A 13524-nucleotide genomic window follows, 5' to 3' on the forward strand; every position below is an offset into this window, starting at 1 on the left:
CCTTCAGTTGGATTTGCCTTCCAAGAGGCAAAGGCAAGTTGTTTCAGGGCAACTGCCTCACCACAAGATTCAGTGTACCATGGACGGGAGGAAGGGTAAGACAACTGAAGACAAGATGGGATAAATCTGTGCATGAGAGAGAGCAGTTTGCTTTGGAAGAATTCCCAAGAAGAATTTATGTCAGAGGCAGTAGAGATGGGAGACCAGTCCAGATGATTGATGGCTGCTTGCAGCCCATGCCAGTCGGCCTGAGTGAAATACCACTCGTCGGCGCTGAGGAGGCTCTCTGAGAACGGCCAGAGAGATGTCCACTTTAACAAGCACATGATCGGAAGAACCGATTGGAGCAGAAGAAGAGCAGCAGACATTTGCAGGGAAGTTTGTCATAATCAAGTCGAGAAGAGAAGATACTCCATTGACTGAGATCCGGGATGGGAAATTGACAGATTGTGTCAGTCCCAATGAGTCGCAGAAGTCCTTTGCTGAGGTGCCATGGCTGGTGAGAGAGGAACCCACACCCAGCCAGCTGGCATGATGACAGTTGAAGTCGCCACATATGAGGAAGAGAGAGTTCGGATGAGTGGATAGAAGTTGGTCCATGTTGTCAGACAGTGAAATGTAGATGGAGTCATCACTGTTTGGGGGACGGCACAGAACACATATGAACAAAAGGTGGGAGTGGAGAGGAAGCCGTAGCCAGAGGTACTCCTGGGGGTGAGGAGGAGAGAGGGCAGTGCAAGGAGAGTGAGGAAGAGAGTTTTTGATAAAGATAGCCACCCCACCACCAGGACGAGGCTCAGGTCTATCATACCGGAGGAGGGAGTAACCAGGAAGAGATATTAAGGAATCAGAGACATCTTGAAGGAGGAAAGTCTCTGTTAAGCAGATCAAGTCTGGATTGTCAGAAGCAACCTGAATGGAGAGATCAATCAGGTTTGAGCGAAAGCCCCGGATGTTTGAGGTCCATATCGTTAATGAGTAGAGAGGGGGAGCATTGGGTGCAGGACAGGGGAGGGGTATGGTCAGATGAAGGATGAGAGGGGGAGGTAGGAAGAGCAGTTGATAGTGTGTCAGAGATTACAGAAGAGTTACAAGAAAGGGAAGGATGAGAACGAAAGGTTTGATGGTGATGGGATGAGGCACAGTGATGGGGTTCTTTGAGGGGTGGTAGAGGAAAGTAGAAGGTTGGGGGAGGGGGAGGTATGAGATAGAAGGGAAGTCGGGAGGAGGCAGCTTTGAGAAGGAGGTGGGAGGGGGGAGAATTGGAGAGGGATGGTAGGTGGGGAGATCTGAAGGGGAGGGGTTGGGGGGTTTAGGAGGGGAGCGGCAAGGGGGGAGTTTAGGAGGGGAGGGGCAAGCGAAGAGATTTGGAGGGGAGAGGCAAGGCGGGAGTTTAGAAAGTGGATGATTAATGAAAGACGAACATTTATAACAAATTGGGTTTATTGTGATTTTCAAGTCAGAGATCCGTTTAAGAACGATGGAGGAGGGGTGGAATGAATGAGAATTTAGAGCATGTAGTGAGGAAGAATTGTGATTTAGATTTAGAATTATGCAGAACTTGGTTAAACACGTTCTGCAAATTAAATAAGTGGTTTCAATCTAATTGCCCAAATGAGGACCACCTGTTTATTGTGTATGCAGGTGAAAAGGGGTGGAGGAGGAAGTCGGTGGTGCTAGATTAAAAGAACAAACAACATTAAGGGGGAAAATAAAAGCGAACTTGAACGGCACTCAGTCGAGGGCAAACCTCAGCTTGGTTGGCCAATGGCCATATCACTCAATGGTGAAGAATCACTTTAAAGATTCTACTGTGGCGGACACGAAAGCACTGACGTGGTGACATCACCCCGCACACCGAGTGGGGGTGGGCCACGCCCGGGAGAGAGGCGTGGCCTCACGATATACACGGGGCGCGCAGCCCTGAGAGTTCAGTGTTACAGTGAGCTCTTGAATAAAGACTCTTACAAATTACCGCGTTGTCCGCTTCCTCCTTGTTTACAAACAGCGCGCGTAACACCGCGCTTTACTGGTGACCCTCGACGTTGGATCTGCCGTAGCGATCCTTCCAAACACGACGCCATTGCCATGGCCAACAACGCGATGTCGATTAAACTTCCCGAATTTTGGGAGGCCCAGGCCGAAGTTTGGTTCATCCAAGCCGAAGCCCAGTTTCAACTTCGGCGCCTCACCCACGACGACACGCGCTACTGCCACGTCGTCGCCTCCCTCGGGCCCGGCACGGCCGATCGAGTTGTGTCCGTCCTTCGCCACCCACCGGACGGCCACAAGTACGAGGCACTCAAGCGGCTGCTCCTAGCCACGTTCGGCCTCACAGAGGACGCACGGGCCGACCGCCTCCTGGATCTCCCCGAGCTCGGCGACACGTGCCCGTCGGTCCGAATGGACCATATGCTGTCACTGTTGGGCGACGAAGCCCCTGGTTCTCTATTCCGGGCGCTTTTCCGTCGCCAACTTCCAGCACAGGTACGCCTCGCGTTGGCCGGGACCGTGCTAACGGAACCCCGAGCATTGGCCGCCGCGGCGGACAGGTACTTCGCGGCTTCAGACACGCGGGCGAGAGTCGGTGCGGCCGTCACGGACCTCGAGGCTGATGCTGCTGATGATGCTGATCCACAGCATCAGCTTACACAGCATACGCAGCATGCTGATACGCATCTCGTGGTCGCCGCCACGCCCCGCCCACTGCCGCGGCGAAAACCGCCACCACGGGGAACACCGCCAACTCCGCCGGCCTGGCGGAGCCAGCCGCACTCCTCCAGCTCCACCACCTGGTGCTGGTTCCACGCCAAGTTCGGCCACGAGGCTCGACAGTGTCATTCCGCCATGCTCCTTCAACAGGTCGGGAAATGCCCGGGCCGGCGCTCGATAGTGGCAATGAGCGCCGGCCGTTCGAACAGCCTGCTGTTCATCACGGACACCTTATCCGGGTGCCGTTACCTGTGCGACACAGGAGCGCAGGTGAGTGTCGTTCCTGCCGGTACGTCGGACAAGCACGCCGCGGGCGGGGGGCCCGCGCTGCTTGCCACAAACGGGACGCCCATCTGTACGTACGGAAAACGCTGCCTCTCTCTGCGGTTCGGAGGGCAGGTTTTCCGATGGTCGTTCGTCACCGCCGACGTGCCCATGGCATTGCTTGGCGCGGACTTCCTGTGCGCAAATGGGCTCCTGGTCGACGTAAAGCACAGACGTCTTGTCCAGGCCGAGACGTTCAGCTCGCTCGCTTGTGCGCTGCCCAGCTCGTCGAGCAGCCCACTGAGCGGCTCACCGAGCGGCTCGCCAAGCGGCTTGCTGAACGGTTCGGTTCCGGCCACGTTGATCTGTACGCTTCCGGCAGCGGACGAATTCACCCACCTCCTCGCCGGCTTCCCGGCCCTTACGCGGCCCACCTTCTCGCCGGGGGCCGTCAAGCACGGGTTGGCCCATCACATCCCCACCGTCGGGCCACCGGTCTACGCCCGGGCACGCCGCCTCGAGCCGACGAAACTGGCGGTAGCAAAAGCAGAGTTCGCTACCCTGGAGTGACTCGGCATCGTTCGGCGCTCGGAGAGTGCTTGGGCGTCGCCGCTGCACATCGTGCCGAAGCCCGGCGGGGGATGGCGACCGTGCGGGGACTATTGCCGTCTCAATGACGCCACCACCCCCGACCGCTACCCCGTCCCCCACATTCAGGACTTTTCCGCCCGTTTGGCGGGCATGTCCTTCTTCTCGAAGGTGGACCTCATACGCGGTTACCATCAGGTCCCCGTCAGGCCGGAGGACGTCCCGAAGACGGCGGTCATCACGCCGTTTGGACTCTTCGAATTCCTGCGGATGCCCTTCGGTCTGAAGAATGCGGCTCAGGCGTTCCAGCAGCTGATGGACAGCGTCCTGCGCGACTTGGATTTTGTATACGTCTACCTGGACGATATCCTCATCGCCAGCGCGTCCCGCAAAGAGCACCTACACCACCTCCGCACGCTCTTCGAACGCCTGGGCCAGCATGGCCTGATTGTGAACCCCGCAAAGTGCCGGTTCGGCGTCGCCGAACTCGATTTTCTGGGGCACCGCATCACCAGGCATGGAGCCGCCCCCCTGCCGGCCAAGGTGGAGGCGGTGAAGGGGTTTCCGCGCCCCCGCACGATCAGGGGGCTGCAGGAGTTCCTGGGCATGGTTAACTTTTACCATCGGTTCCTGCACCGTATCGCCCAGCTCCTGCGCCCCCTGCACGAAGCTCTCCGAGGTAAGCCGGGCAAAGGCGACGTCACCTGGACCGAGCAGATGGACGCGGCGTTCACGGGCGCGAAGCTCGCCTTGGCTAACGCCACCATGCTCGCGCACCCAGCGCCCGATGCGCCGATCGCCCTCACCACCGACGCCTCGGACTACGCGATGGGCGCGGTGCACGAGCAATGGGTGCGTGGAGCTTGGCAACCGCTGGAGTTCTTTAGCCGGCAGCTTCGCCCGCCCGAACGCCGTTACAGTACCTTCGACCGCGAGTTGCTCAGGCTTCACTTGGCGGTCAGGCACTTCCGCCATCTGCTCGAGGGCCGTGCGTTCACGGCCTTCGTCGACCACAAGCCGCTGGTCTTCGCGATGGGCAAGGTCACCGAGCCGTGGTCGGCCCGGCAGCAGCGTCACCTCTCGGCCGTGTCCGAGTACACGACGGACATCCGGCACGTCGCAGGGAAGGACAACCCGGTGGCGGATTGCCTTTCCCGGGCCGTCGCCCACGCAGTCCACCTCGGCATCGACTATGCCCGGATGGCAGCAGACCAGGCCGCTGACCCCGACGTCCAGGCCTTGCGGACCACCGTCACGGGCCTCCGCGTCACCGAGGTGCCGTTCGACGGCGCGGGCACGGCCCTCTTGGGCGACGTCTCCCTCGGGCGGCCTCGCCCTATCGTGCCCGCGGGCTGGCAGCGCCAGGTGTTTGACGCCATCCACGGCCTGTCCCACCCGGGCGCGAGGGCCTCCCAAAGGTTGATCGCCGACAAATTCGTCTGGCATGGCCTCCGGAAGGCCGTCCGCGGCTGGGCCAGGACGTGCCTCGCGTGCCAGCGCGCCAAGGTGCCCCGGCACACCCAGGCCCCGTTGGCCCCGTTTATGGTGCCGGAACGCCGGTTTGACCACGTCCACGTGGACCTGGTGGGACCTCTGCCCCCCTCGCGGGGTTTCACCCACGTCCTCACCATGGTGGACCGCACCACCCGGTGGCCGGAGGCCGTGCCCTTGGCGTCGACGATGGCGGCGGACGTCGCGCAGGCTTTCATCGCCACCTGGGTCGCCCGGTTCGGCGCCCCCTCAGACATCTCGTCCGACCACGGCCCCCAGTTCACCTCGGAGCTCTGGGGGGCGGTCGCGCAGGGGCTCGGGGTCCGGCTGCACCGAACCACGGCCTACCACCCCCAGGCTAACGGCCTGTGTGAGCGATTTCACCGCTCATTGAAGGCTGCGCTCCGGGCCACCCTCCGCGACGGCGGCTGGGTCGACAGGCTCCCCTGGGTCCTGCTGGGCCTCCGGACGGCGCCCAAGGAGGACCTGCGCGCATCCGCGGCGGAGTTGGTCTTCGGGCAACCGCTGCGGGTGCCGGGCGAGTTCCTCCCCGACTCCATGGTCCGTGGCACAGCAGCGCTCCGCTCTGCAGGAGACCGCCCAGAGGTTCGCCCCGGTGCCAACGGCACGCCACGGGCACCCACCGACGCACGTCGCCCCGGAGCTTTGCACGGCGGAGTACGTCTTCGTCCGCCACGATGCCCACCGGACACCACTGCGGCCCCCGTACGACGGGCCTTTCCGCGTGCTGGAGACCGGGGTGAAGCACTTCACCCTGGACATCGGCGGTACTCCTGACCGCGTTTCTGTGGACCGCCTCAAGCCGGCCCACCTCGACGTGGACCATCCACCACCAGTGGCCCGACCCCCGCGTCGGGGCCGCCCCCCTGCGGGCGGACCCCCGGCACCGCCCAGCCCTGCCGCCACGCCGCCCCCCGGTCCTGCACCCATCCCAGGGGCAGCCAGAGGCATCCCAGATGGCATCCCTGCATCCCGGACGCCGCCAGTCACCAGGGGGCGCTTCGGCCGGGTCATCCGTTTGCCCCGCAAACTGGCCCTTCAGGTGCGCGGGGATTCTGGGGGGGCGCGTGTGGCAGACACGAAAGCACTGACGTGGTGACATCACCCCGCACACCGAGTGGGGGTGGGCCACGCCCGGGAGAGAGGCGTGGCCTCACGATATACACGGGGCGCGCAGCCCTGAGAGTTGTGTTACAGTGAGCTCTTGAATAAAGACTTTTACAAATTACCGCGTTGTCCGCTTCCTCCTTGTTTACAAACAGCGCGCGTAACACCGCGCTTTACTACTAGCTGGATCCGGATCTTCACCAAAATTGAATCGATTCTTCCTTGTCAAACACACAACCTCTCCAACAAGTTTCGTTCATGTTCGTCCACAACGTTTTGAGATATCCTGCTATGTATCGTTTTTGGCCCCGTCTCCCAATGGTGAAGAATCACTAAATATTTAAATAATTCTCATATCCGAATCCATATTCAGATCATCACCAAAATCGAATCGAATCGTCCTTGTCACACACCCAACCGGTCCACCAAGTTTCGTCTGAATCCGTCGACAACTTTTTGAGATATTTTGTTCACAACCGGAGAGACAAACGGACAGGGGTGTAAATATAACCTCCATCCACCTTTGGTGGCGGAGGTAATGAAAGGAAAGGCAAACAAGTGGAAGAGCTGTTGGTGTTCCCCTCTTTCCTTTGTGCTGTAGCTCTTCCATGAGCCTCGACCTTGCATACAAAAAAGTGTGGAAGATGCAAATAGTAACAAAGGGACAAGAGGGTTGGAGGAGATAGGAGTAAGTTTCACAAGTTTACAGTTGCAGAGCAAGATGCGTATGGAGGGTATTGCACTCGTTGTTGTTTTCTTAAAGATGGTAACTGAAAAGATAACTATAACTCCTTTCCATTCTTATTTCCATCTAGGTCCCATGCCTGTCGGACACAGCTGCCCCGTGTGCAGATGGTGCTTTATGCAGCCAAGATGCCTTTTCAGAAGAGCCAATCACAGTGGAACTTGAGGATGAAGCAGGCGTGGTTGGTAATGGGGTTGTGGTTTGGATGAACAAGTGCTCTCTTCTCTCACTAACACCGTCCACGCCCTCTGGCACCTTTTCTTTCTGCCACATCCACTCCATGTGATGTCCTTGCTGCCCTTTGCCACTTTGCTCCTCCACGAGCCAAAAATTCCATAAAACAAAATTTTAACCCCTTCCCAAAAATCCACCAATGACATTCAACTGTAATATTAGACTCATTCACAGGTTCACCACCTTACATCTCAATTAATCCTAACTTTTTTTTCTCAATTTTGTAACAAGCACGACCCCTGCTCCCAATAATGTCTTCATTAGGTCAGGTTTAGAGGAGAGTGCAATGGTGGCTTCTTATTCATGACACCAAGCCAGGTGTTGGCTTAACGGTTAAGGTGGCCGGCTTGAGTTCTTAGGGTCTTGAGTTCGAGCCCCTATTGTGCTGTTGAACCAACACCGGGTGGGTTGACTCAGCCTGTCATCGTTCAGAGGCATAACACATAGAGCTGCATGTAGGGCCTACATACATGAATGCTTGTTCAAAGAAATTGTCCAAAAATGGCAATTTGGCGGCCATTTTGTTTATGCTAATTAGGTCAAAAACTCAAAATTCGGCTTGGGAACCGGGTTAGTCGAATTCAGCATACACTAATTGGTCGCATAAATGAGTGAGTATGAAGGTTGGGGGAGGTATGTGTAAATAAATGAGTGGTCGCAATTTTTTTTTTAACATTATCTTCCATATATTCTATATTTAACATTGTGATATGAAAATAGTTTTCATATTTGTTGTAAATGTAGTTTAAACTCGTGGTTATGCGTTAGAGCGGTGTATTTTGTTAGCAGCGTCATCTTCAAGGTTCTTTTTTTTTCTTTCTAATAGACATATTCTGTCATTTTAAAATCACCAAAGTGTGTATTAGTTTTCCCCGTTTTATAAAATGTATCGTTTGATACGTATAATGCTTTAAACGTTTTTTTTTTTTTACCTCAGAAGAGATATCAACATTTACCTCAGCGAATGTCAATCGCGGTGTCAGTATTTGATGAACTTATAAAGACTTAGGTGACTTATAAGTGTGACAAGCATGTGCACGGGATTCTTCCCAGAAGAATGAGGGGTCGCATTAGCTTGTACGACTTAAAATGAGCGAGTTTTGTTTTGACGTTTGGGCCAGTTTTACATGTTGTATCCCTAAGGAATGAAACGAACGTTTTTCCTAGCTTACAATTTTATTTGAAGTCACACATGCCTCAAAATACACTCATCTATATGGAATTGAACGCTGAATCCGAAAATGTAAGTGAAATTGCCTTGTTTTTTTAAACATTATGTGCTATATATTCTAAATATATATCTGTGCAGTGTCTGTCTTGTGTTGTCACTGAACGACTCCCTCAAACTTTTGTGAAATCGTACTATTCGAACTTGACCCACGGCGGGAGTATGCGCTCTACTGAGTGGCGTTCTAGTTTCATTTGTTACTGGCGAAAATCGAAGATTTTCCATGTGTTATTATCATATTATTGTTATTATCGGTTGGTCTTATTCGTTATTCTGTCTGTTTGTCAACCGCCAACAGGTCACAATTTTAAACCGATCTTCAAGAAACTTTACCAAATGGTAGAGTTCGTCATAAGGAAGAAGCGTATTGACTTTGAGGTCAAAGGTCATCCTGAAGTCAAATTTCTAAAATTGTCATTTTTCATCCGATTGACTTGAAAATTGAACATCATTTGCATATTGAGTCACTAAATTGGGAAGCCTGCTATTTTTAAGGTCAAATGGTCAACTCAAGGTGAAACTTCCAAAATTATCAATTTTCATCTGAAAAATCATCAATTATCTGATTGACTTGGTGATTAAACAGCAATTGCATAATACCTCACTAAATTGGGAAACTAACTATTTTTAAGGTCAAAGAAAAGATCAACTCGAGGTCAAGCTTCTAAAATCATCAATTTTCATTCGATTAACCTGAAAGTTAAAGAGCAATTGCATTGTACATCACTGAATTGGGAAATTAACTACACTGTATTTGAGGTCAAAAGGTTAACTCAAGGTCAAATTTCTAATATCAATTTACATCTGAAAAATCATCAATTTTCATTCGATTAACCTGAAAGTTAGAGCAATTGCATTGTACATCACTGAATTGGAAAACAAACTATTTTGGGGGTCAAAAGGTTAAAGGTCAACTCAAGGTCAAACTTTTAAAATCACCAATTTTCGTCTGAAAAATCGTCAATTTTCATCCTTTTAACTTGCAAATGAAACAGCAATTGCATAGTGCATCATTGAATTGGGAAACTAACTACACTGTTTTTGAGGTCAAAAGGTTAACTCAAGGTCAAATTTCTAATATCAATTTACATCTGAAAAATCATCAATTTTCATTCGATTAACCTGAAAGTTAAAGAGCAATTGCATTGTACATCACTGAATTGGAAAGCCAACTATTTTTAGGGTCAAAAGGTCAAAGGTCAAACTTTTAAAATCACCAATTTTCATCTGAAAAATCATCAATTTTGATTCGATTAACCTGAAAGTTAAAGAGCAATTGCATTGTACATCACTGAATTGGAAAACCAACTATTTTTGGGGGTCAAAAGGTTAAAGGTCAACTCAAGGTCAAACTTTTAAAATCACCAATTTTCGTCTGAAAAATCATCAATTTTCATCCTTTTAACTTGCAAATTAAACAGCAATTGCATAGTGCATCACTGAATTGGGAAACTAACTACACTGTATTTGAGGTCAAAAGGTTAACTCAAGGTCAAATTTCTAATATCAATTTACATCTGAAAAATCATTAATTTTAATCCAATTGACCTGAGCTTTGATTAAGATCATCAATTTTAACATTAATGAAATGGACAATTTCATGTATCCATGGCAACTTTATATTTTGGGGAGTGGTAGATTTTGCAAGTATTGTAATCTGCATGAGGTCTTCCTGTTTGTTCCTCGATTTCTCTGGTTTGTTTGTCATCTTCCCATCCCTGGTTACTATCTTGACTTATAACTACAAATCTTATCCTCACTCAAATCCGAACCCCTAGGATGGTGTGGTAGAAGCCAGCACACCACCTTCCCACAGGCCAAGGCTGCCAGACAGTGGAGTGTTCCTGAGATCCGATAAAATGATCTTCGCCTCCGACATGTTTGTTTCTGAGAATCTACGTGGACCATTTCCATACCACATTGGGCAGGCATGTTTCGTTTGCTCAATATCTTAAACTCCACATCATTCCCTCAATGTTACCCTGGAATTTCATGGTACTGGCACAAACCAGCCTCTCATCTCCATAATTTATTCTGCCTGAATCAGGGAGCTTCAGCATTACATTTCAGTGAATCACCCAGTAGGTCTACAAAAGGCTCATCCATGCTGGGTAAACAGCAAGTGTTTTTATTTATTTTCTTATAAAACGAGTAGATGTTTTACAAACAAATGGAAACAAACAGTACCACAAACAAAGCTCCACTGTGGCTTTGTAGATGACACCTCAAAGATCAGCTCACTCTGATAGCTTAGTTCACAAATGTAGATAGACAGGATGTTTCATAAAGTGGGCTATTTTAAACGTTTTGTTGTAGAAAAATTAAAAAAGGTAGCAAGTTCAGTGATGCATTGATTTCCCCTCTCTACCCTTCCTCCACCTCAATTCCATGTCCTCTCCTCCTCCTTCCTTCTTCTTCAAGTGCTCAACCATCCCATCCACAAGTCTGCATAATACTAATAGTCACTAACTATTAAGAATGCTAAAGTTTCTCAGTGAAGTAAATGGGACAAAAGGAAATTATATGTTGGACAGAATTTACCGAATAGTTTGAAGTTGCACTTTCTTTTTTTCTTTTTTACTTCTAGTAGGTGTGTGAACCAGTGATCAGCCTATACACCGCCCATGTGCGCAACCTCGTCACAAAAATTAATGTCACTGAAAATTGCGTGAATATCGATATTTGTAGGCCTACGCATGCACTGTCCGGTCCCAAAAGCTCTTAAATGAGGCATCATTCAGCATGATACATGCTGTGCTGACGACGCTTACCCCGTTCAGACATAATCGTGCAACTTGCATTCATATAGGTGTATAGCCGTATAGGTATAGATTAACTCTCCACATATTAGTGTCTAGGGTGGTGTTGGTGGTGTTGGGCTAGCGGCTAGGGTGCCGGCTTAGGATCCTAGGATAACCTAGGATCCTGGGTTCGAATCCCGGTCTAATCGCTGAATTAACGCCAGGGGGGTTGACTCAGCCTGTCATCCTTCCGAGGTCGGCAAATTGAGTACCAGTTCACTGGTAATTCCCTGCTTGTCGTTAAAGGCGGCAAAAAGGGTTGGCGTCAGGAAGGGCATCCGGCCGTAAAACATTGCTTCAAAAAGGGGACCGAAAAACAACAACAACCACAGTTCCCGAAAAAGGCCAACCCCCGCTTGCGGGGAAAAATGGCCTCTAAAGGTGGTTTTTTTTTATATTAGTGTCTGATACCGAAAGAGTTTATCTCATATATTAGCAAAGAGACTGACTGCTCCATGTTAATGCATCATACTAGTTAGCAATTGAACCCGCATTATGACCATTTTACAAAATAACTGGTCAAACGTTTCAAGGGAAAATAAGCAAATGACAAGTAATGCATATTTTTACTGGCATAAAGACACTCCCTTCTTGAAATGACACTTAATAATTGTCCAGGACAATTATACTAGATGATGAAAATCACCATGTACATATTGCAATCTCATGATGCCCTCCACCTTGAGAGGATAATTAACACCTGGCACACATGATGTTTGCAGAATACCAGATGACCACTGGATGGTCAAAACGTTGGCTTGATTCTTTCCTGGAGGAGAGGCAGTATTTGTGATGCCTTCATTTTTTGAGCAATATTTGATGCAATATCAAAAACAAAAACAAAAATTATTAGTACATCACTGCAAGACATAAAAAACAGACCTCACCACATCTTCTAAGCTATTTTGACACCACTCACATACCGATGTATCCTGTGTCCTGGTGTGGTTACATCAATGAACATGTTCAAGCTCGTCTGAGTTTTATCTACCATATAAAACACAATGTCAGTTTGTAGGTTTGTAGAGTTGTCTGTCCCCCTTCATAAGGGTAGGGTTTAAAGGCCAAACTTTTAACACGAATGTGTGTGTTCACTATGGTCTATTTTTGAGGATAAACAAACTCGAAAAACATTTTCAATAAAAGTTATTATTTTTCTTGTATTGGTAGACGGTGGCTTGCAAACAGAGCCTCAAGGGCGGTGTACAGAAGCTTTTTTTTTAAATAACAATAAACACAAGGTGCAGGGAGGTGAAATTCGCTGCACATGATGTGCAACGGGCACAGAGTAAAACAAGTGTATATTTACATCCGTATGATGTGCAATAAATAAAGAAGATATAAGCACACCTGACACGAGGCCGAGGCTTCAGACTTTGGCATGCTCAGGAGGCTGCACCGTTGAGTAAACTGTTCCAACCCGTCATTTTTGACGGGCTTTTTACTCGTTACCCAATAATAGCGAGAAATATCAGCGATAATCAAACAGTTTTTTTTAATGTTCTGCATGAAACGTACTGGTAAAGGAAAATTAAAATTATACATTACAGAGGTGATATACGCACAGATAAAAGGACTTTCAGACCTGCTCCTTAAGCTGGTTATTCACTGAAATGCAATGCTATAAACAATAAGATGAATATTAGTACTGTACTTATGGCACATTCAGGTTCAAATATTTTAATAACAAAGCAAATGGATTTTGACTGGAAGCAGGTTGGATTGATGGGAACTCCTGACGAAACTGTGCGGTTCATACTGGAAGGTGACGCTGTCGATCAGGGAATCTTCAAGATGGACTGGCATTCAGGAGACGTCTTCGTGACCCAACCTCTGGATCGAGAGAAAACTCCTCTCTTCCAGGTGTGATCATTACAACAACAACAACAACAACAACAGGCATTTTATAGCCATTTTCCTTGCTAGAGCGGGGGTTAGCCTTGCGGTCTCCATGACAATCTTCTCCATTTTGCCCTATTTTCTGCATCTCCCCTTGTTAATCCCCTTGCCCGCATTTCTTCTTCCACCATCTTTAGCCAAGTCTTTCCCGGTCTTCCCCATCCTCTACTTCCTTCTACATTCATTTCCATCACTCTTCTCAACCAGTCACTTTCATCCTTCCTCAACGCATAACCAAACCATCTCAACCTGTTGCTCTTCACAGCATCAATCACAGGCTCTATTCCCATCATCTTTCGCAATTCATCATTTGTCTTCCTCTCTCTCAACGATACTCCACACATCCACTGAACCATTCGCATTTCCACAATTTCCAGCCTTGGTTGCTGCTCCACGTTCATTACCCATGTCTCGCTCCCATAAATCATAACACT

At 49.7% G+C, this 13524-nt stretch overlaps 1 protein-coding gene across 2 annotated transcripts in view; it reads left to right on the forward strand.

Annotated features, from left to right (window-relative positions):
* The window catches only part of LOC137429670 (cadherin-13), an 89925-nt gene that overhangs the window by 50277 nt on the left and 26124 nt on the right, over positions 1-13524 (forward strand). The window contains exons 2-4 of one of the 2 annotated variants that reach the window (XM_068119786.2): positions 6999-7109; positions 10169-10318; positions 12908-13054. In XM_068119786.2, coding sequence (XP_067975887.2) covers positions 6999-7109; positions 10169-10318; positions 12908-13054 — 408 coding nt within the window. Of the gene's footprint in view, positions 1-6998; positions 7114-10168; positions 10319-12907; positions 13055-13524 lie in introns of both variants that reach the window. The other variant, XM_068119787.2, reaches the window with a different exon arrangement.

This window comes from Myxine glutinosa, chromosome 6, assembly GCF_964187855.1.
Source record: "Myxine glutinosa chromosome 6, kmMyxGlut1.1, whole genome shotgun sequence".
In the NCBI taxonomy this organism is placed as follows: Eukaryota; Metazoa; Chordata; class Myxini; order Myxiniformes; family Myxinidae; genus Myxine; species Myxine glutinosa.